Raw genomic sequence first — 22896 nt, 5'->3', positions numbered from 1 at the left:
TGCGGATTCGTGAGATTTCTCTTCCTCGTTCTGATCTCTTGCCAGGTACCTGCCATGGTTTGTCTCCCCACATGCTTTAGCAGCCCGTGACGCCCCATGTTTAGTAACACAGCCTCATCCAGCTTTGATGGGACGCTGGTCACGTGTGGGTTTTCTCCACGTGCTCTGCAGCTCAGCCCTCAGAAGGATGCTGTCTGTGGTGCTGTGACCAGCTGGTTTTATGGAAAGCAATCCCTTAGGCAAAGAGTCCCAGCCCCAGCTTGTGCAGAGCTGCACAGCATCACCAGGGACACCAGCAGGCGTGCTTGGGCTGTGTGAGTGTGCCCGACAGCTGTAGGGAGCACAGCAGAGATGTGAACAGAGAAAATAAAAGTGTGTTTCTTTTCAGTTCCAGCTTGTCACACCTACGCTGATGGCTGTGGCGTGCAGCGAGATCAGCTGTGGGCCTGACCTGGCATGGACAGAGGTAGAGTATGAAGCTCTGATTGGTCTTTGTTCCCTGACTGCAGCCAGCAGAGTGAGCCGCAGATGTGCTCTCCTGCTTTCCAAGGGAGCTCCTCTGTGGCAAGACAGTAGTGCAAGTGTGGCAAGTTTATAAAAGTACCAGAGCCATCTCGGGTGTTGTGTTTGTCCTCTACTGACTTTTCCCTTGAAATGGCTGCAGAAACAACAATCATTCTCTGCTCTGTTTGGCCTCGCTGTTGGTTGGACTGCTCAAGAGAGCTGCTTGGTGCTTGCAATGGCACTGTTTGCACCTTGTAACTGCAGCCGTAGCTTTGGTTTCCCTCTTCACGGTCTCCTAGCATCTGAAACAGTCAGCCTTCCTGCACAAAGAGCGCAGGAAAGGAGGGGGCAAAATGGACAAGGCCACCTGTCTGCATCAGTGCCATTGCTGATTAGTCTGGGTGGGGAGAGATGCATCTTTGCATTGCCTGGCGTGTGCCTGCTGCACACCAGGGAGAGAAACAGCCGTTATTAGACTTGCAGTTCCTTCTGAAGTGCCCATGATAAGGACCAAGTGCATTTCCTGCAGCTTTCTCTGCAGATGTGCTCCTCACCTTGAAATCCTCCTTGTTGGTTCCCAGCTCCTCACCGTGGCCTGTGCTCTCTGTTTCAGGCTGAGAACAAGGGGAAGCCCCTGCTGGACCATGAGGTGGCACCTGTGAATGTTCCAGCTATTGCTGCTGCCCATGCTATTAAGAGATACGTTGCCCAGGCAGCGGATGAACTCTCCTTTGAGGTAAGCAGTTCAAGGCGTTCCTTGTTGCTCAATTTTACAATGGCAAATGCCTTCAGAGCTGCACTGGTGCAAGTGCTCTCATGCTCGGCGATGTTTGGCAGTGCAGAAGAATGCAGTCATTTGAGCTGTGCTTTCCTCCCAGCCGTGCTGAAGCTGGGATTGACGTTGCAATCTCTTGCAGGTGGGAGACATCATCTGTGTCATCGACATGCCACCAAAGGAGCTGACCCCCTGGTGGAGAGGCAAGCTCGGCTTCCAGGTAGGCACAAGCTTCAGACTGGAGAGTGCAACTTCAGTAAAGGCAGGAATCTCAGCTTAGAGCTGCTCTGCCTGCACAGGATGCCCAGTGGACATAAACAGTTTCCTTGTGTCGGTGTCAGAGGACCTTGCCTTTGGCTGCAAATGTTGAAAAATTATTACCTTTATGCTGTGAACTATGGCCATTTTCTGCTGGATAGTCTTATGGAACGTCAGGCAAGCACGTTCCGAGGGAAATGTTACGTGGCTTTTGGTTTAACAGTTCAGACCTGAGAAGTGCTGCATGCAATAGTTGGCTTCTCTTCTTGTTACAGGCTGGATTTTTCCCAGGGGAGTGTGTGGAACTCATTAATAAGAACATTCCTGAGGCACTCATCAATTCTGTGCCAAAGCCAGGTAGGGATGTTACATTTCATGGTGTGGGAAAGCAAAATGAAGTCTTTTTGGGGGTATGTTCCATGTTTAGTACCTCCTTTATCCATCCCACATTGTCCTCTGGGTTGATGATTCTTCATGCACACCATGGGGCAGAGATTTGGCCCAATCCTCCTGTGTTTATGATTGGACTTGGCAAAACTATAGAATCTTCATAGAATGGCTTGGGATGGAAGGGACCTCAGGGATCATCATGCTCCAACCCTCCTGCCTCAGGATGGTCTCCCAGCCCCCACATTTAATGTCAGATTAGACCAGGCTGCCCAGGGCCCCATCCAGCCTGGCCTTGGGCTCCTCCAGAGATGGGGAAAATCCCTTTTTGTATGTACTGGTTGGTAATGTTCTTCCCGTTCTGACGTGCTCTGTAGAATGTGCTGTGCTCGGCCTCGTCCAACGGAGCCAAACCTGAAATGACCTGGTTTCTTCCTTTTGTTGTGCAGAGCCCAAGAAACGCAGCAAGATCCTCACCTTCCTTCGTTCCTTGGTGAAGGCCCGCCCAAAGAAACCGACCGAGCGGGAGGTGGAGAAGGAAAGGGTGTTTGGCGGTGACCTGGGAGAGCATCTTCTCCACTCCGGTCGTGATGGTAAGGAGCTGCCCATTCCTGAGATCTTCCTCTGCTGGCATCTAAATAAGATGAAAGGGAGCTCATATCTAGCAGGGGGTAGGCTGATAGCAGTGGAGGCACGTGTAATGGGAGTTGATGGCTGAAGGATAAAGTGAGGCGGATACTCCTAAGAGACAAGCACATCTGTATTTGCTTCAGCCAAGCCTGGCTGGGCTTAATGGATGGGATGTGAAGCACAGCCTGCAGCAGGACTTGAATCAGGAGCTCCACTGACGGCTGGCACGTGTTCTTCAGTCCCCCAGGTCCTCCAGAGCTGCGCTGAGTTCATTGAGCAGCACGGCGTGGTGCAGGGGATATACCGCCTGTCCGGCGTCGCGTCCAACATCCAGAGACTGCGGTAAGAGTGCTGCGACTGACACAGCCTGAGTGCATCTGGTGTGGCTTTGGGCTTGCCTTCCTCTCGCTCAACCGGGTTTGCGTCCCTCTCTCCAGGCAGGAATTTGAGTCGGAGCAGATTCCTGAGCTCACCGTCCGTGACATTCACAGCGTGAGCTCCCTCTGCAAGATGTACTTCAGGGAGCTCCCGAACCCTCTGCTCACCCACCAGCTGTACGGCAAGTTCTCGGTAAGCACAAGGCCACGTCTTTCATTTCCCTCTTCCTGGGCCTCTTGGCAGATGGCTGCAGCAGTGCCCCAGCTCGGAGGCCCTTTTGCTGTCAGCCCCACGAGGTTTACTCGCAGTGGTGTACTAGCCTGATTGGTGTCTCGCTCCCTTTCTGCACTACTCCAGGATGCTGTTGGTGCCGCTACAGAGGAGGAGCGGCTGCTCAGAATGCAGGACGTCATCCAGCAGCTGCCCGCTCCTCACTACAGGTCAGTGCTGCCCTCAGCCTGCTGAGCTCAGCCCTGCTGCATTGCAGAGGGCAACGATGCGGTTCCAGCCTTTGTCTTTCTGAATTGCAGCACGGCATGCTCGTTGGTGCTGAACATTTGCCTCTCTTGTTTTCCAGGACACTGGAGTTCCTGATGAGACACTTGGCGTGTCTGGCTGGGAGCTCCACCATCACAAACATGCATGCCAGGAACCTAGCCATTGTGTGGGCTCCAAACCTCTTAAGGTAAACTTCTGCTTCGGTTTCAACACTTCCTCTGTTCTCCAGTTAAGAAAAGCAGTCCTCTCTTTTTCTCCATCAAATGTGCTCTTCTCCTGTAAAATCTGTGGCTGACAGAAGAGCAGGAGCCTGAGCTGTTCTCCAACCCCACGGGCACAATGTCTAGGTGACAATTTCTGCAGTCTTGTTGAGATGGGACTGACGTGTCCTTGATCATCCAGGGGAATTTCTGCAGTGGCATCACTGATTGCCCACTGCGGAAGTCTCCAGAGCCTCAGCTGACAGCTTTTGGCTGCAACAATTCAGACTCGGGGAAACGGTCTTGGAGAAATGACTTCTAAAATCTGCCTTTTCTACAGATCACAGCAGAACGAGTCTGCCTGCGCCAGCGGAAGAGCTGCCTGCATGGAGCTGCAGACGCAGTCGGATGTGGTGGAATTCATCATCAACCACACCGACGTCCTCTTCTGCTCCAAATCCGGAGCAGACATTGCAGATGCAGCAGGTGAGTGTCTTCCTCCATTAGCTTGATCTTGACCTGACACCTTGACCAAATGCAGGCCTTCTCCAGGATGTTTGAGATACTCTTTTACCATCAAGGGGACAGCAGACCTCTGGGCTTCCATTAGGGTATGGCATCCTGTTGCTGGATGCTGAGAATGTCCAAGCCCAAATTTCACAAGGAGGAAACCGTCATTATTATGGTTTGCACGCAGGAAAAGCTTGATGCAAGTGTGGCAGCGAAGCTTTCTCAGTTCCCTGCCCCCATTTCCTTGTTTTTTTCCTTGCCTATTTTGATACAGTAAGCTGCTCTTAATGATGACCGTGTCCTTTGCCATAAACACACCTCTGCCCACATGGTTATTTTGAGCTCCTCTTCTTCCAGTGGCTCGGATAAGCAAGCCTGAGAAAAATACAGCACCTCCCCCAGAACTGTGGTGGCTGTGCTGCTGCTTTCTGATCCTCGCTCTTAACTGTGGTTTTCCCTGACAGGGCACAATTCTCTCCCAGGGCCCAAGTCTGTGGGGGTCTCTTCTGCTGCCACAAAGCTGCTCAGCCTGGAGGAGGCACAGGCACAGAGGCGAGGCCACAGCAGCTCTCCTGTTGTGACAGAGAGCAGCCGGGACAATGAAGTGGAAGAAAGCCCTGCAGCTGGACAGGGCAAATTCCACACCGTCATTGACTTTCCATCTGAAAGGTAAAGAGGACTTTCTTTTCCAGCACCTAGCATCATTGTTTGGGTGGGTTTTTCTGTTTTTCTTTCCATGATTTCTAGTGCCAAAACTTGCTGAAACTAAGTTATGCTACTGGTGGGGTTTTCCAGATGTCAGGGCCACTGCCTGAAAACAATTCCAGTTCTCCTCTAAGCAGAGCAGTTGGTCAGACTTGCTGGCACTAGAAATTAAACATGGCAGTGAGATGAGGCTGATGAGGTGCTAATGTAAGAGTCAGAGATGCTTTTGAGCTTCCTTTATGGCTGCACGGTTCCTCAGAAAGCAGTTACACCTGCCAGCTAAATCAAAGCACTCCCTCAGATGCTGTGCTGTACAGCTGTGGAGCCTTTGCTCACATGCTCTGCATCTTGCTTGACAGATGTGAGGGGAATTCAGCCAGCAAGACTTCAGGGCTGAGCTGTAGAACGGAGCCATCCTCAACTGTTGCAAACAGAGCGAGTTTCTAAGTTGTGTTTCTGCAGAAACCAGGCAGTCCCAGGAACAAGAAACTGCTGCCAAGAGCTCAGTGCTGCTCTTCCCTCACCCTGCACCACGCACGACTCACAGCATTGGCTGTTTTCTCTCTCCAGGCAAAATCCACCCAGCAAGACTGAGGAATCGCCAGCTAGCAGTTGGTGTTGCTGCTTCAGGCTCAGAAAGCCATCCTCTGGGAGCAAACGCCAACTGCAGCGCAATGCCAGGCAGCCCTCTGAAACAGCAGTGGTAGTCCTGGCAGGTAAGGGTGCAAATGCAGCTTCCAAATCCCTGCTTTTCAGGAGCATAGAATTCAAGCTTGCTCTGCACTTGTATCTCCTTCTGGCGTTCCAGCCCCTGCCTAGCATTTTCAGTTCACCCCTGATCAAGAACCACTGTCGTAATTAAGTTTGACACTAACCCCTGTGTATCCTTTCTAGGTGAATCGAGCCCTTGCCAACCCACAAGATCCAGGGCAAGTAGCGAGGATGCTCTGTGTGCTTCCATCAGTGGAGAGCTCTTAGGAAGCACAAATTGCTGCAGTTCCAACAGCAGCCTTCCATCTGACAACATTAATGGAGAGAAGGAGCTCATCGAAGTCCATGCCCTCATTACACCTGGCTCTGCTGAAGTTGCTGACCTGGGCCTGCAAGACACCACAGTCACAAGTGTGGTCTGTCACCCAGTGTCTCTGCAGTGCAACCCATCCCAAGAGCAGTGTGAGTGCCCTGACAGCAGCACCTCCATGCAGGAGCAGGTCAGCGTCAGTGAGGAGGAGCAGAGCCTCTTGCAGGGGGACTTTCAATCAGGCCTCCAGTCCCAGGCACCGGACAGCAGCACTGAGAGCTCTGAGCCACTCTCTCCATGACAAGACAGGATGAGTCCCATCTTCACCATCGACCTCTCACACCCTCCTGTCTTTTATACAATAATAAAAAGCACACTCGTGCTCAATCAACGCCTTGACTGCCTCCAGAGTCTTCATTCACACGGACTGGGATGAATGCAGCACACAGCAAGGCACCTCAGCTTGCAATGCTGTGGCTGTGGGGTGCGTGCAGCACAGCTCTGGGTTTGTTCCTGTTTTGTCTGGCTTTGGGATGTCTGCAGGGGGAGCTCTGCTACCATTTGGCATGGTAGCAAATAATCTCTCGCATCCTGGATGCTGCTCATGATACTCCCAAGCTTCCTGGCTGTGGCTTTGTGATGCTTTTCAGGGCTTTCTGATGCATTTTCATGCCTTGGATGTTCCTTAACACCTCCCTCCTCCCATCATGTCCTTTCCTGGCTCCAACCTACGAACTGGCCCTGCAGATCATCTCCAGACCTGTCATCAGCACACTGCGGCAGGAGAATCTCCCCCTGGCCAACGTCAGGCAGTACTGCTTGGTCTGCAGCTCAGTGGCCATTTCCCTTTTAGGCGGCTCCTGCAGAAGAATCAAGCAGCAGAAGAATTTGCTCACCCTGCACCACACAAATGCTGCAAAAGCAGAAACAACCTGGGAATCTCTGGTTTGCAAGACTTCACAGACACTTATTGACTGTGTCTGATGGTTCCCTCCCATCCTTGATTTCCTTCTCCCCTTCTCCTCGTCTGATCCCACTGCTGAGCCATGATCAAGCTGCCCAGTGTGGCAGAGCATCGTGCAGAGCCGTGCTGGCACCTCCTCCCCTTCCTCTCCTGCAGCTCAGCGTGCAACCTGAGCAAGTTTTTTTCTGAGAAAGTGACCAGCTCTTTTCCATCCCTTTGCCCCTACAAACAGTTGTCCAGAGGATCTCGTCCAAGAATTCCTGGAACAGCCTGCAGCTGGCTCTCCTGAAGTTCAGGCTCCTGCCTTTGCTTCCTGCCAGGCCCGCATTGCTTGAGATCACCAACTCAAGGAGGGCATGGTCACTGCAGCCCTGACCGCCTCCTGTCGTAACCCCTGGTGTGCACCATGTCCAGCAATGCTTCCCTTCTGCTTGCTGTGCCCAATGCCTGCACCACAGAGTGATTCTCACTGCACTCCAGGAGTCTGTCAGATTGCTTGCAGCCAGCCATGCTGATTTCCCAGACTGACTGGAATCCCCCATCAGGATGAGAGTCAGTGAGTGCGATGCTTCTGCTGGCTGCAGTAAGCAGCTCCCACCAACAGGCTCTCTTTCCAGGCGGCTGTAGCAGACCCTCACCTCCAGAAGCCCTGCACTGCTGCACTTCCTAATTTTACCCACAAGTTCACAACCTGCTCATGGCTCTTCTTAGTTCTTTGCAGTCAACTTCTCATCATAGAGGGCAAATCCCTTGCCTTCCAGAATTCCATAGTATCAATTGTGTCTGCTTTATGTCAGGATTTTTTGTCTTTCTTTTCTTTTCCCATTTTCTAGGTAGGAAAATGAATTTCTGAGCCAGGAGAAGCAGAAGTGAAACAGTCTTCCTGGCACTGCTCAGGTTGCAGGAGTTGCCAAGTGCTCCTCAGGTAATGTGTGCTGAAGAGCTGACCTTGGTGGCAGGGGCTGTGGCTGCATTTTGTGCCTGTCATGCGGGAATCCAAGAAAGCCTATTCAGAGCAGGAGCTGCAGAGCGAGATAAACATCACGAGAAGGTAAGGCTGAGAAGCAAGGACACCTCCAGAAAGAAGAGAAAAACTGAGTCAAGTGAGCTGCGTGACGGCCGTGTGATGCTGACCATGATTGGAGGAAGAGCGCATGGCTGGGAATGACTGATGGCTCTGGTTGGATGGGTGCCTGTGTGCACAGAGTTAAGGAGTGTTTGTGGGATGTTTTGCTGGCATCTAACGGCTGTAAGGGGAAGTCAAGAGAGAAAACTTGTGAATGCATATAAGGGATGTTAAAATCTGGAATGGATTGTTTGGATCATTCACATCTGAGTCCAGATTGCCACACTGCCTAAACCTGGGGCCTAGGATTTTCCTTTAAGAGTGCCAACTGCTCATTTTAAATGATAAAAAGTAACATTGAAAAAAGCTTCCCTCCTTGCATTAGAATAAGGCATTGATATTTGATGTTTCTGTCTTTCCATTCCTTTAGCAGCCTGGGTGTTGATGCAGCTGCATGCATCTGCTGCCCTCCCCTTCTGTTTTGTGTAAAAGAACAGTAAAATATGCAATCAGTGTGAGATCTTTCTGAAGTATTTTACTTTATTTGCCCCTAGGCTGCAATGGCTGGGAAATGGCAGTGTCACCCAGGAGCCCACACGGCGACCTGATGTCTCATTGTTGGGGTCTATTGGAAACCACCACGATGACAAAAGAATGCCTGGGATTCCTCCGGCCCAAATGCCAAACCTTGCACTTGGCTGTGCTGAACCTCATCAGGTTCACCCAGGCCCACCTCTCAAGTCTGCTGAGCTCAAACAGATGTCATTTTTCTCGTGTCCTTCCATTCCGAGTCCATCTGTTCCCCAAAGCAAAAGAATTTGGAGGGAACCACCGACAGTTATGTGAGCGATTTCAGCGTCTATTTCTGATCATGGCAACAACTTCAGAGGTCACACTTAATTTACGGTGCCCGTTGTAATTCTGACCAAGGCTGCAGTTGCAGCTGACTTCCCAAGGCTGCAAGACGTGGTGGTGACACAGCCTTGTGCTTCTGCATTGGTGCTCATCCCACGTTTCCTTTCTCTGTCTCGCAGGTCAGCTCCTGCTGGAAGCAGATGGTATCCCAGTGTGAATGAAGGTCAGTGCAGGAGCAGCTGCTGATGGGAGGAAGGAAGTCCATGCTGAAGAGCTCTGAAGCATCTGCAGGTATGGTTCTGGAGGAGGCAGCAGTGATGTCGGAGGGCTCCCAGCAGGAAGCTGTCTCATCCAAATGCTTGCTGAGTGGTTGGAAGGGATCTTTCTGCATGACAGCAGCACCAGCTGCTTGCTTCAAATGCTGCAAAGACAAGGATTAGCACGAGTTCCAGTATCTACAGTATCATCACGAATCACGATAGGATTACAATGTGTCCTCATACAAACGCAGCCATTTCTCTCTGAGTCCAGAGGCTGTCCGGAAAGCATCTTTGAGGTCTCTCACACCAAACCACTGCTGTCCGTGTGGGATCTGACTCATTAGGGTATAGGGGTTAGGAACCACAGGCTGTCTTTTGAGAACGGGTTCAGTCATTTCCTTACATCTTGCACCAGCCGATACGTGCCGTCTGCCTTCCGTGCCGACAGGATTGGGGTGTTATAAGGCCACAGACAAGGTTCCAGAAGACCATCCTTAAGCACTGTCTGTGTTACAGCTTTTAGACCCACTCTCCCTTCTAAGGCTATGGGATATTGTTGCTGTTTCACAGCTCCACTCCCTCCTTGGGCAGTTCTTTGTAAGGGAAAATTGTGAGTCCACCCCGATTTCCTTCCCCTGCCCACACCTTTGGATTCATTTCTTCTTCATCACAGCTGTTAACACATTCATTGACCCCTGATATCTGTTTCACAGACTTGCAGCTGTAATCCTCATTTAACTGTTAAATCTCTCCCCCATAAATCGGTCCCTGCTTCAGGCACAGAGAACAATTGCCCTGCAACTATTTTATCTTTCCATTTTAGTTCTGTGGTCTCCAAGAGTGGAGCTGTCATTTCTGATCCCTCAGCCCCAGTTATGCACAACAGCCACATCCAGATACACGTCTGGTACCTCTGAACTAGCTAATGCTGCAGGATGGAATGTTGTTTCTGCACTGGCTATCAAATGTGGGATTGCTCTGAAGCAGTACAGCACAATGTGTTTTGTAATTTGCCCTTAGAAACAGTTTGAAAAAGTAGAAAGACTTTATTAATATTAGTAAAAAGAAGTTATTTCATAACATATTTTAGAAATACAGTTGTTCAATCATGTGATCAATTCTCACTTACAGAACTGTAATAGTTACAAATTGCATGGGTTTAGTATTAAGGACCAGAAAGCATGTTGTAAGGCCATTCTGTTTGGATAGGAGAAGCTCAGCAAAAGAAAAACAGACTCCAAAGAAGCCAGGGCCTCCACACAAGGCCGAACTGACTCACTCTGTGGGCAGGTTGGGATGCAACAGGCAGGCATCAAGAGACTCCCCTCTGTCCTCCTTCCAAACTTCTCTCTCTTCAGGGATGAGCAGGTGTCCAGAAATAGTGGCCAAGTGTTGATACGCAGCTGGCAGACGTTCAATAATTAGCAGTATACCTGCTGAGCTAGCAACAATTGGTGTTTAGCCAGTCACACACAGAATGGCCCGGGTGGGAAGGGACCTCAAGGATCAGGAATCTCCAACTCCCTGCCACAGGCAGGGACACCAGCCTCTGCAGCACTGCACATATGCACACGGCTGGATAGAAACAGCAGTGTGGGAAAAAACTGTATGTTGTGGATGAAAAGGGTGAATCAGAATGGCTTAACAGCTGTCCCACAAGGAAAAGCAATCCCTTACCTGCTGTGCCATGCTCATGGCACCAGCAATGCAGATGCCAGCAGCTGATGCCCACAAGGACAGCCAGCCTGGACTTATTTTCATTACATATCTTTGTCCTGATGTCCTTCTAGAAGCTGGAACATTTCTCCCTCTGAGCAGCAGAGGGCAGGAGAGATCCAAGGTGAGGGCACACTCTCCTCTATTTATCTAGCACTGAAAGATTAAGACAAAATGAAAACCAGATGTGTTTCCCTGCCCATGGCAAACACCAGCCTTTCCATCCTTACAGTCTTCCTGACTTCAGCAGCAATGGAATCAACATCCCACACACCTTTGCCATGTCTGGCAGAGGTTGCAGCTCTTTCTCTTGCATACCTCTTGCTTTCAAGTCAACAGTGACTGTGTCACACAAGGAAAAGCAATCTTTTACCTGCTGTGCCATGCTCGAGGCAGCAGCAATGCAGATGCCAGCAGCTGATGCCCACAAGGACAGCCAGCCTGCACTTATTTTCATTACATATCTTTGTCCTGATGTCCTTCTAGAAGCTTGGACATTTCTCCATCTCAGCAGAAGTGGGCAGGAGGGGTCCAAGATGAGGGCACACTCTCCTCTTTTTCTGGCACACAAAGACAAAGAGAAGATGAAAACCAGATGTGTTTCCCAGCCCATGGCAAACACCAGAATTTCCATCCTTACAGTCTTCCTGACTTCAGCAATAATTGAAACAACATCCCACGCACCTTTGCCATGTCTGGCAGAGGTTGCAGCTCTTTCTATTGCATCCCTCTAGCTTTCAAGTCAAGAGCTCCTGTGTCACACAAGGAAAAGCAATCTTTTACCTGCTGTGCCATGCTCATGGCAGCAGCAATGCAGATGCCAGCAGCAGATGCCCACAAGGACAGCCAGCCTGGACTTATTTTCATTACATATCTTTGTCCTGATGTCCATCTACAAGCTTGGAAATTTCTCCATCTCAGCAGAAGTGGGCAGCAGGGGTTCAAGGTGAGGGCACACTCTGCTCTTTATCTGGCACTCAAAGAGAAAGAGAAAATGAAAACCAGATGTGTTTCCCTGCCCATGGCAAACACCAGCCTTTCCATCCTTACAGTCCTTCCTGACATCAGCACTAACTCAAACAACATCCCACTCACCTTTGCCATGTCTGGCAGAGGTTGCAGCTCTTTCTATTGCATCCCTCTAGGTTTCAAGTCAAGAGCTCCTGTGTCACACAAGGAAAAGCAATCTTTTACCTGCTGTGCCATGCTCATGGCAGCAGCAATGCAGATGCCAGCAGCTGATGCCCACAAGGACAGCCAGCCTGGACTTATTTTCATTACACTTCTTTGTCCTGATGTCCTTCTAGAAGCTTGGACATTTCTCCCTCTCAGCAGCACAGGGGAGGAGAGCTCCAAGGTGAGGGCCAACTATCCCATGTTTATCTGGCACTCAAAGAGAAAGAGAAAATGAAAACCAGATGTGTTTCCCTGCCCATGGCAAACACCAGCCTTTCCATCCTTACAGTCTTCCTGACTTCAGCAATAATTGAAACAACATCCCACTCACCTTTGCCATGTCTGGCAGAGGTTGCAGCTCTTTCTATTGCATCCCTCTAGCTTTCAAGTCAAGAGCTCCTGTGTCACACAAGGAAAAGCAATCTTTTACCTGCTTTGCCATGCTCAAGGCAGCAGCAATGCAGATGCCAGCAGCAGATGCCCACAAGGACAGCCAGGCTGGACTTATCTTCATTAAATATCTTTGTCCTGATGTCTTTCCAGAAGCTGGGACATTTCTCCATCTCAGCAGAAGAGGGCAGGAGGGGTCCAAGGTGAGGGCACACTCTGCTCTTTATCTGGCACTCGAAGAGAAAGAGAAAATGAAAACCAGATGTGTTTCCCTCCCCATGGCAAACACCAGCCTTTCCATCCTTACAGTCCTCCTGACATCAGCACTAACTGAAACAACATCCCACTCACCTTTGCCATGTCTGGCAGAGGTTGCAGCTCTTTCTATTGCATCCCTCTAGCTTTCAAGTCAAGAGCTCCTGTGTCACACAAGGAAAAGCAATCTTTTACCTGCTGTGCCATGCTCATGGCAGCAGCAATGCAGATGCCAGCAGCTGATGCCCACAAGGACAGCCAGCCTGGACTTATTTTCATTACATGTCTTTGTCTTGATGTCCTTCTAGAAGCTTGGACATTTCTCCATCTCAGCAGCAGAGGGCAAGAGAGTTCCAAGTTGAGGGCAAACTATCCCATGTTTATCTGGCACTCAAAGAGAAAGAGAAAATGAAAACCAGATGTGTTTCCCTGCCCATGGCAAACACCAGCCTTTCCATCCTTACAGTCCTCCTGACATCAGCACTAATTGAAACAACATCCCACTCACCTTTGCCATGTCTGGCAGAGGTTGCAGCTCTTTCTATTGCATCCCTCTAGCTTTCAAGTCAAGAGCTCCTGTGTCACACAAGGAAAAGCAATCTTTTACCTGCTGTGCCATGCTCATGGCAGCAGCAATGCAGATGCCAGCAGCAGATGCCCACAAGGACAGCCAGCCTGGACTTATTTTCATTACATATCTTTGTCCTGATGTCCTTCTAGAAGCTTGGACATTTCTCCATCTCAGCAGCAGAGGAAAAGAGAGTTCCAAGTTGAGGGCAAACTATCCCATGTTTATCTGGCACTCAAAGAGAAAGAGAAAATGAAAACCAGATGTGTTTCCCTGCCCATGGCAAACACCAGCCTTTCCATCCTTACAGTCTTCCTGACTTCAGCAATAATTGAAACAACATCCCACTCACCTTTGCCATGTCTGGCAGAGGTTGCAGCTCTTTCTATTGCATCCCTCTAGCTTTCAAGTCAAGAGCTCCTGTGTCACACAAGGAAAAGCAATCTTTTACCTGCTTTGCCATGCTCATGGCAGCAGCAATGCAGATGCCAGCAGCTGATGCCCACAAGGACAGCCAGCCTGGACTTATTTTCATTACATATATTTGTCCTGATGTCCTTCTACAAGCTGGAACATTTCTCCATCTCAACAGAAGAGGGCAGGAGGGGTCCAAGGTGAGGGCACACTCTCCCCTGTTTATCTGGCACTCAAAGAGAAAGAGAAAATGAAAACCAGATGTGTTTCCCTGCCCATGGCAAACACCAGCCTTTCCATCCTTACAGTCTTCCTGACTTCAGCAATAATTGAAACAACATCCCACTCACCTTTGCCATGTCTGGCAGAGGTTGCAGCTCTTTCTATTGCATCCCTCTAGCTTTCAAGTCAAGAGCTCCTGTGTCACACAAGGAAAAGCAATCTTTTACCTGCTTTGCCATGCTCATGGCAGCAGCAATGCAGATGCCAGCAGCAGATGCCCACAAGGACAGCCAGCCTGGACTTATTTTCATTACATATCTTTGTCCTGATGTCCTTCTAGAAGCTTGGACATTTCTCCATCTCAGCAGAAGTGGGCAGGAGGGGTCCAAGGTAAGGGCACACTCTGCTCTTTATCTGGCACTCAAAGAGAAAGAGAAAATGAAAACCAGATGTGTTTCCCTGCCCATGGCAAACACCAGCCTTTCCATCCTTACAGTCCTCCTGACATCAGCACTAACTGAAACAACATCCCACTCACCCTTGCCATGTCTGGCAGAGGTTGCAACTCTTTCTATTGCATCCCTCTAGCTTTCAAGTCAAGAGCTCCTGTGTCACACAAGGAAAAGCAATCTTTTACCTGCTGTGCCATGCTCATGGCAGCAGCAATGCAGATGCCAGCAGCTGATGCCCACAAGGACAGCCAGCCTGGACTTATTTTCATTACATATCTTTGTCTTGATGTCCTTCTAGAAGCTTGGACATTTCTCCATCTCAGCAGCAGAGGGCAAGAGAGTTCCAAGTTGAGGGCAAACTATCCCATGTTTATCTGGCATTCAAAGAGAAAGAGAAAATGAAAACCAGATGTGTTTCCCTGCCCATGGCAAACACCAGCCTTTCCATCCTTACAGTCCTTCCTGACATCAGCACTAATTGAAACAACATCCCACTCACCCTTGCCATGTCTGCCAGAGGTTGCAGCTCTTTCTATTGCATCCCTCTAGCTTTCAAGTCAAGAGCTCCTGTGTCACACAAGGAAAAGCAATCTTTTACCTGCTTTGCCATGCTCAAGGCAGCAGCAATGCAGATGCCAGCAGCAGATGCCCACAAGGACAGCCAGCCTGGACTTATCTTCATTAAATATCTTTGTCCTGATGTCTTTCCCGAAGCTGGGACATTTCTCCATCTCAGCAGAAGAGGGCAGGAGGGGTCCAAGGTGAGGGCACACTCTGCTCTTTATCTGGCACTCGAAGAGAAAGAGAAAATGAAAACCAGATGTGTTTCCCTGCCCATGGCAAACACCAGCCTTTCCATCCTTACAGTCCTCCTGACATCAGCACTAATTGAAACAACATCCCACTCACCTTTGCCATGTCTGGCAGAGGTTGCAGCTCTTTCTATTGCATCCCTCTAGCTTTCAAGTCAAGAGCTCCTGTGTCACACAAGGAAAAGCAATCTTTTACCTGCTGTGCCATGCTCATGGCAGCAGCAATGCAGATGCCAGCAGCAGATGCCCACAAGGACAGCCAGCCTGGACTTATTTTCATTACATATCTTTGTCCTGATGTCTTTCCCGAAGCTGGGACATTTCTCCATCTCAGCAGCAGAGGGCAAGAGAGTTCCAAGTTGATGGCAAACTCTCGCCTGTTTATCTGGCACTCAAAGAGAAAGAGAAAATGAAAACCAGATGTGTTTCCCTGCCCATGGCAAACACCAGGCTTTCCATCCTTACAGTCTTCCTGACTTCAGCAATAATTGAAACAACATCCCACTCACCTTTGCCATGTCTGGCAGAGGTTGCAGCTCTTTCTATTGCATCCCTCTAGCTTTCAAGTCAAGAGCTCCTGTGTCACACAAGGAAAAGCAATCTTTTACCTGCTGTGCCATGCTCATGGCAGCAGCAATGCAGATGCCAGCAGCTGATGCCCACAAGGACAGCCAGCCTGGACTTATTTTCATTACATATCTTTGTCCTGATGTCCTTCTACAAGCTGGAACATTTCTCCATCTCAACAGAAGAGGGCAGGAGGGGTCCAAGGTGAGGGCACACTCTCCCCTGTTTATCTGGCACTCAAAGAGAAAGAGAAAATGAAAACCAGATGTGTTTCCCTGCCCATGGCAAACACCAGCCTTTCCATCCTTACAGTCTTCCTGACTTCAGCAATAATTGAAACAACATTCCACTCACCTTTGCCATGTCTGGCAGAGGTTGCAGCTCTTTCTATTGCATCCCTCTAGCTTTCAAGTCAAGAGCTCCTGTGTCACACAAGGAAAAGCAATCTTTTACCTGCTTTGCCATGCTCATGGCAGCAGCAATGCAGATGCCAGCAGCAGATGCCCACAAGGACAGCCAGCCTGGACTTATCTTCATTAAATATCTTTGTCCTGATGTCTTTCCAGAAGCTGGGACATTTCTCCATCTCAGCAGAAGAGGGCAGGAGGGGTCCAAGGTGAGGGCACACTCTGCTCTTTATCTGGCACTCGAAGAGAAAGAGAAAATGGAAACCAGATGTGTTTCCCTGCCCATGGCAAACACCAGCCTTTCCATCCTTACAGTCCTCCTGACATCAGCACTAACTGAAACAACATCCCACTCACCTTTGCCATGTCTGGCAGAGGTTGCAGCTCTTTCTATTGCATCCCTCTAGCTTTCAAGTCAAGAGCTCCTGTGTCACACAAGGAAAAGCAATCTTTTACCTGCTTTGCCATGCTCATGGCAGCAGCAATGCAGATGCCAGCAGCTGATGCCCACAAGGACAGACAGCCTGGACTTATTTTCATTACATATCTTTGTCCTGATGTCCTTCTAGAAGCTTGGACATTTCTCTATCTCAGCAGAAGTGGGCAGGAGGGGTCCAAGGTAAGGGCACACTCTGCTCTTTATCTGGCACTCAAAGAGAAAGAGAAAATGAAAACCAGATGTGTTTCCCTGCCCATGGCAAACACCAGCCTTTCCATCCTTACAGTCCTCCTGACATCAGCACTAACTGAAACAACATCCCACTCACCCTTGCCATGTCTGGCAGAGGTTGCAACTCTTTCTATTGCATCCCTCTAGCTTTCAAGTCAAGAGCTCCTGTGTCACACAAGGAAAAGCAATCTTTTACCTGCTGTGCCATGCTCATGGCAGCAGCAATGCAGATGCCAGCAGCTGATGCCCACAAGGACAGCCAGCCTGGACTTATTTTCATTACATATCTTTGTCTTGATGTCCTTCTAGAAGCTTGGACATTTCTCCATCTCAGCAGCAGAGGGCAAGAGAGTTCCAAGTTGAGGGCAAACTATCCCATGTTTATCTGGCATTCAAAGAGAAAGAGAAAATGAAAACCAGATGTGTTTCCCTGCCCATGGCAAACACCAGCCTTTCCATCCTTACAGTCCTTCCTGACATCAGCACTAATTGAAACAACATCCCACTCACCCTTGCCATGTCTGGCAGAGGTTGCAGCTCTTTCTATTGCATCCCTCTAGCTTTCAAGTCAAGAGCTCCTGTGTCACACAAGGAAAAGCAATCTTTTACCTGCTTTGCCATGCTCAAGGCAGCAGCAATGCAGATGCCAGCAGCAGATGCCCACAAGGACAGCCAGCCTGGAATTATCTTCATTAAATATCTTTGTCCTGATGTCTTTCCAGAAGCTGGGACATTTCTCCATCTCAGCAGAAGAGGGCAGGAGGGGTCCAAGGTGAGGGCACACTCTGCTCTTTATCTGGCACTCGAAGAGAAAGAGAAAATGAAAACCAGATGTGTTTCCCTGCCCATGGCAAACACCAGCCTTTCCATCCTTACAGTCCTCCTGACATCAGCACTAACTGAAACAACATCCCACTCACCTTTGCCATGTCTGGCAGAGGTTGCAGCTCTTTCTATTGCATCCCTCTAGCTTTCAAGTCAAGAGCTCATGTGTCACACAAGGAAAAGCAATCTTTTACCTGCTGTGCCATGCTCATGGCAGCAGCAATGCAGATGCCAGCAGCTGATGCCCACAAGGACAGCCAGCCTGGACTTATTTTCATTACATATCTTTGTCCTGATGTCCTTCTACAAGCTGGGACATTTCTCCATCTCAGCAGAAGAGGGCAGGAGGGGTCCAAGGTGAGGGCACACTCTGCTCTTTATCTGGCACTCAAAGAGAAAGAGAAAATGAAAACAAGATGTGTTTCCCTGCCCAAGGCAAACACCAGACTTTCCATCCTTACAGTCTTCCTGACTTCAGCAATAATTGAAACAACATCCCACTCACCTTTGCCATGTCTGGCAGAGGTTGCAGCTCTTTCTATTGCATCCCTCTAGCTTTCAAGTCAAGAGCTCCTGTGTCACACAAGGAAAAGCAATCTTTTACCTGCTGTGCCATGCTCATGGCAGCAGCAATGCAGATGCCAGCAGCTGATGCCCACAAGGACAGCCAGCCTGGACTTATCTTCATTAAATATCTTTGTCCTGATGTCTTTCCAGAAGCTGGGACATTTCTCCATCTCAGCAGAAGAGGGTAGGAGGGGTCCAAGGTGAGGGCACACTCTGCTCTTTATCTGGCACTCGAAGAGAAAGAGAAAATGGAAACCAGATGTGTTTCCCTGCCCATGGCAAACACCAGCCTTTCCATCCTTACAGTCCTCCTGACATCAGCACTAACTGAAACAACATCCCACTCACCTTTGCCATGTCTGGCAGAGGTTGCAGCTCTTTCTATTGCATCCCTCTAGCTTTCAAGTCAAGAGCTCCTGTGTCACACAAGGAAAAGCAATCTTTTACCTGCTTTGCCATGCTCATGGCAGCAGCAATGCAGATGCCAGCAGCTGATGCCCACAAGGACAGACAGCCTGGACTTATTTTCATTACATATCTTTGTCCTGATGTCCTTCTAGAAGCTTGGACATTTCTCCATCTCAGCAGAAGTGGGCAGGAGGGGTCCAAGGTAAGGGCACACTCTGCTCTTTATCTGGCACTCAAAGAGAAAGAGAAAATGAAAACCAGATGTGTTTCCCTGCCCATGGCAAACACCAGCCTTTCCATCCTTACAGTCCTCCTGACATCAGCACTAACTGAAACAACATCCCACTCACCCTTGCCATGTCTGGCAGAGGTTGCAACTCTTTCTATTGCATCCCTCTAGCTTTCAAGTCAAGAGCTCCTGTGTCACACAAGGAAAAGCAATCTTTTACCTGATGTGCCATGCTCATGGCAGCAGCAATGCAGATGCCAGCAGCTGATGCCCACAAGGACAGCCAGCCTGGACTTATTTTCATTACATATCTTTGTCCTGATGTCCTTCTACAAGCTGGGACATTTCTCCATCTCAGCAGAAGAGGGCAGGAGGGGTCCAAGGTGAGGGCACACTCTGCTCTTTATCTGGCACTCAAAGAGAAAGAGAAAATGAAAACAAGATGTGTTTCCCTGCCCAAGGCAAACACCAGACTTTCCATCCTTACAGTCTTCCTGACTTCAGCAATAATTGAAACAACATCCCACTCACCTTTGCCATGTCTGGCAGAGGTTGCAGCTCTTTCTATTGCATCCCTCTAGCTTTCAAGTCAAGAGCTCCTGTGTCACACAAGGAAAAGCAATCTTTTACCTGCTTTGCCATGCTCATGGCAGCAGCAATGCAGATGCCAGCAGCTGATGCCCACAAGGACAGCCAGCCTGGACTTATTTTCATTACATATCTTTGTCCTGATGTCCTTCTAGAAGCTTGGACATTTCTCCATCTCAGCAGAAGAGGGCAGGAGGGGTCCAAGGTGAGGGCAAGCTCTGCTCTTTATCTGGCATTCAAAGAGAAAGAGAAAATGAAAACCAGATGTGTTTCCCTGCCCATGGCAAACACCAGCCTTTCCATCCTTACAGTCCTCCTGACATCAGCAGCAACTGAAACAACATCCCACTCACCTTTGCCATGTCTGGCAGAGGTTGCAGCTCTGTCTATTGCATCCCTCTAGCTTTCAAGTCAAGAGCTCCTGTGTCACACAAGGAAAAGCAATCTTTTACCTGCTTTGCCATTGTCATGGCAGCAGCAATGCAGATGCCAGCAGCTGATGCCCACAAGGACTGCCAGCCTGGACTTATTTTCATTACATATGTTTGTCCTGATGTCCTTCCAGAAGATGGAACATTTCTCCATCTCAGCAGCAGAGGGCAGGATGGGTCCAAGGTGAGGGCACACTCTCCCCTGTTTATCTGGCACTCAAAGAGAAAGAGAAAATGAAAACCAGATGTGTTTCCCTGCCCATGGCAAACACCAGCCTTTCCATCCTTACTGTCCTTCCTGACATCAGCACTAATTGAAACAACATCCCACTCACCTTTGCCATGTCAGGCAGAGGTTGCAGCTCTTTCTATTGCATCCCTCTAGCTTTCAAGTCAAGAGCTCCTGTGTCACACAAGGAAAAGCAATCTTTTACCTGCTTTGCCATGCTCATGGCAGCAGCAATGCAGATGCCAGCAGCTGATGCCCACAAGGACAGCCAGCCTGGACTTATTTTCATTACACATCTTTGTCCTGATGTCCTTCTAGAAGCTTGGACATTTCTCCCTCTCAGCAGCAGAGGGCAAGAGAGTTCCAAGTTGAGGGCAAACTATCCCCTGTTTATCTGGCACTCAAAGAGAAAGAGAAAATGAAAACCAGATGTGTTTCCCTGCCCATGGCAAACACCAGCCTTTCCATCCTTACAGTCCTTCGTGACATCAGCAGCAATGGAAACAACATCCCACTCACCTTTGCCATGTCTGGTAGAGGTTGCAGCTCTTTCTATTGCATCCCTCTAGCTTTCAAGTCAAGAGCTCCTGTGTCACACAAGGAAAAGCAATCTTTTACCTGCTGTGCCATGCTCATGGCAGCAGCAATGCAGATGCCAGCAGCAGATGCCCACAAGGACAGCCAGCCTGGACTTATTTTCATTACATATCTTTGTCTTGATGTCCTTCTAGAAGCTTGGACATTTCTCCATCTCAGCAGCAGAGGGCAGGATGGGTCCAAGGTGAGGGCACACTCTCCTCTTTATCTGGCACTCAAAGAGAAAGAGAAAATGAAAACCAGATGTGTTTCCCTGCCCATGGCAAACACCAGCCTTTCCATCCTTACAGTCCTTCCTGACATCAGCAGCAATGGAAACAACATCCCACTCACCTTTGCCATGTCTGGCAGAGGTTGCAGCTCTTTCTATTGCATCCCTCTAGCTTTCAAGTCAAGAGCTCCTGTGTCACACAAGGAAAAGCAATCTTTTACCTGCTTTGCCATGCTCATGGCAGCAGCAATGCAGATGCCAGCAGCTGATGCCCACAAGGACAGCCAGCCTGGACTTATTTTCATTACATATCTTTGTCCTGATGTCCTTCCAGAAGCTTGGACATTTCTCCATCTCAGCAGAAGTGGGCAGGAGGGGTCCAAGGTGAGGGCACACTCTGCTCTTTATCTGGCACTCAAAGAGAAAGAGAAAATGAAAACCAGATGTGTTTCCCTGCCCATGGCAAACACCAGCCTTTCCATCCTTACAGTCCTCCTGACATCAGCACTAACTGAAACAACATCCCACTCACCCTTGCCATGTCTGGCAGAGGTTGCAACTCTTTCTATTGCATCCCTCTAGCTTTCAAGTCAAGAGCTCCTGTGTCACACAAGGAAAAGCAATCTTTTACCTGCTGTGCCATGCTCATGGCAGCAGCAATGCAGATGCCAGCAGCTGATGCCCACAAGGACAGCCAGCCTGCACTTATTTTCATTACTTATCTTTGTCCTGATGTCCTTCTACAAGCTGGAACATTTCTCCATCTCAGCAGAAGAGGGCAGGATGGGTCCAAGGTGAGGGCACACTCTCCTCTTTATCTGGCACTCAAAGAGAAAGAGAAAATGAAAACAAGATGTGTTTCCCAGCCCATGGCAAACACCAGACTTTCCATCCTTACAGTCCTCCTGACATCAGCAGCAACTGAAACAACATCCCACTCACCTTTGCCATGTCTGGCAGAGGTTGCAGCTCTTTCTATTGCATCCCTCTAGCTTTCAAGTCAAGAGCTCCTGTGTCACACAAGGAAAAGCAACCTTTTACCTGCTTTGCCATGCTCATGGCAGCAGCAATGCAGATGCCAGCAGCTGATGCCCACAAGGACAGACAGCCTGGACTTATTTTCATTACATAACTATGTCCTGATGTCCTTCTACAAGCTGGAACATTTCTCCATCTCAGCAGAAGAGGGCAGGATGGTTCCAACGTGAGGGCACACTCTCCCCTGTTTATCTGGCACTCGAAGAGAAAGAGAAAATGAAAACCAAATGTGTTTCCCTGCCCATGGCAAACACCAGCCTTTCCATCCTTACAGTCCTTCCTGCCATCAGCACTAATTGAAACAACATCCCACTCACCTTTGCCTAATCTGGCAGGGAGGTGATGCTCTTTCTAATATACCCCTCTTGCTTTGAATTCACCAGTGCTTGTGTCACACAAGGAAATGCAACATTCCTGCTGTTCTGCCATTCCCATAGCAACAACTATGCAGATGCGAGCAGCTGATGCCCACAAGGACAGCCAACCTGGACTTATTTTCATTACATATCTTTGTCCTGTAGTCCCTCTAGAAGGTTGAACGCTTCTCCATCTCTGCTGCAATGGTCAAAAAGGGTCCAAGTTTAGGGCACACTCTCCTCATGGCCTCTTCCACTCAAAGACAAAGGGAACATGAAAACCAGAAGTTTTTCTTTGCCCATGGCAGACACTAGCCTTTCCATCCTGACAGTCCTTCCTACAATCACCTGGAATTGAAACAATATCCCCCACATCTCTTTTTTGAACTTATTCATGCATGAATAATAATAATGAGAATTTTTCTGTAAATCTTATTTCTGCATGGAAACGATCTGATAACCGGAGCTTTTTTCTCTAAAACAATCCAGCGAATTTGCATTGCTTATCTATGTACGCAAAATGTTTTTGCCATTCATCTCAAATATCAATACATCTGGCAAAATAAGATAGAAAAAGTATTTACAGACATTTTTGGACATAGATTACTTCTGGTCAAGTGGGAAAGAATCCCTAAGCTGCAATCATGAAATACTTTTATCACTTTCTCTGATTTAGCCAGTGTTACTAAAAGGGAAATAAGACACAGGCTTTTTAAAGCAGCTGCCAATTTAAGAATGATAATAAGTTTTATTATTC

General features: G+C 48.9%; 2 protein-coding genes across 2 annotated transcripts in view; both read left to right on the top strand.

The window, feature by feature from the left end:
• LOC149912216 (rho GTPase-activating protein 32-like) overlaps positions 1-22896 on the top strand; it is a 336632-nt gene that overhangs the window by 197335 nt on the left and 116401 nt on the right. The window lies entirely within an intron of this gene.
• Positions 386-22896, top strand: part of LOC149912217 (rho GTPase-activating protein 33-like) — a 134378-nt gene continuing 111867 nt past the window's right edge. Inside the window, exons 1-2 of the mRNA XM_090130712.1 lie at positions 386-466; positions 1118-1240. Coding sequence (XP_089986838.1) covers positions 413-466; positions 1118-1240 — 177 coding nt within the window. The 5' untranslated portion in view covers positions 386-412. The remainder of the gene's footprint in view (positions 467-1117; positions 1241-22896) is intronic.

The sequence above is a fragment of the Phasianus colchicus genome, chromosome Z (assembly GCF_987193195.1).
Source record: "Phasianus colchicus chromosome Z, bPhaCol1.hap1.1, whole genome shotgun sequence".
Taxonomy (NCBI): domain Eukaryota; kingdom Metazoa; phylum Chordata; class Aves; order Galliformes; family Phasianidae; genus Phasianus; species Phasianus colchicus.
The sequence above is the reverse complement of the archived record's forward strand: the minus strand, read 5'-3'. Positions and strand labels throughout refer to the sequence as shown.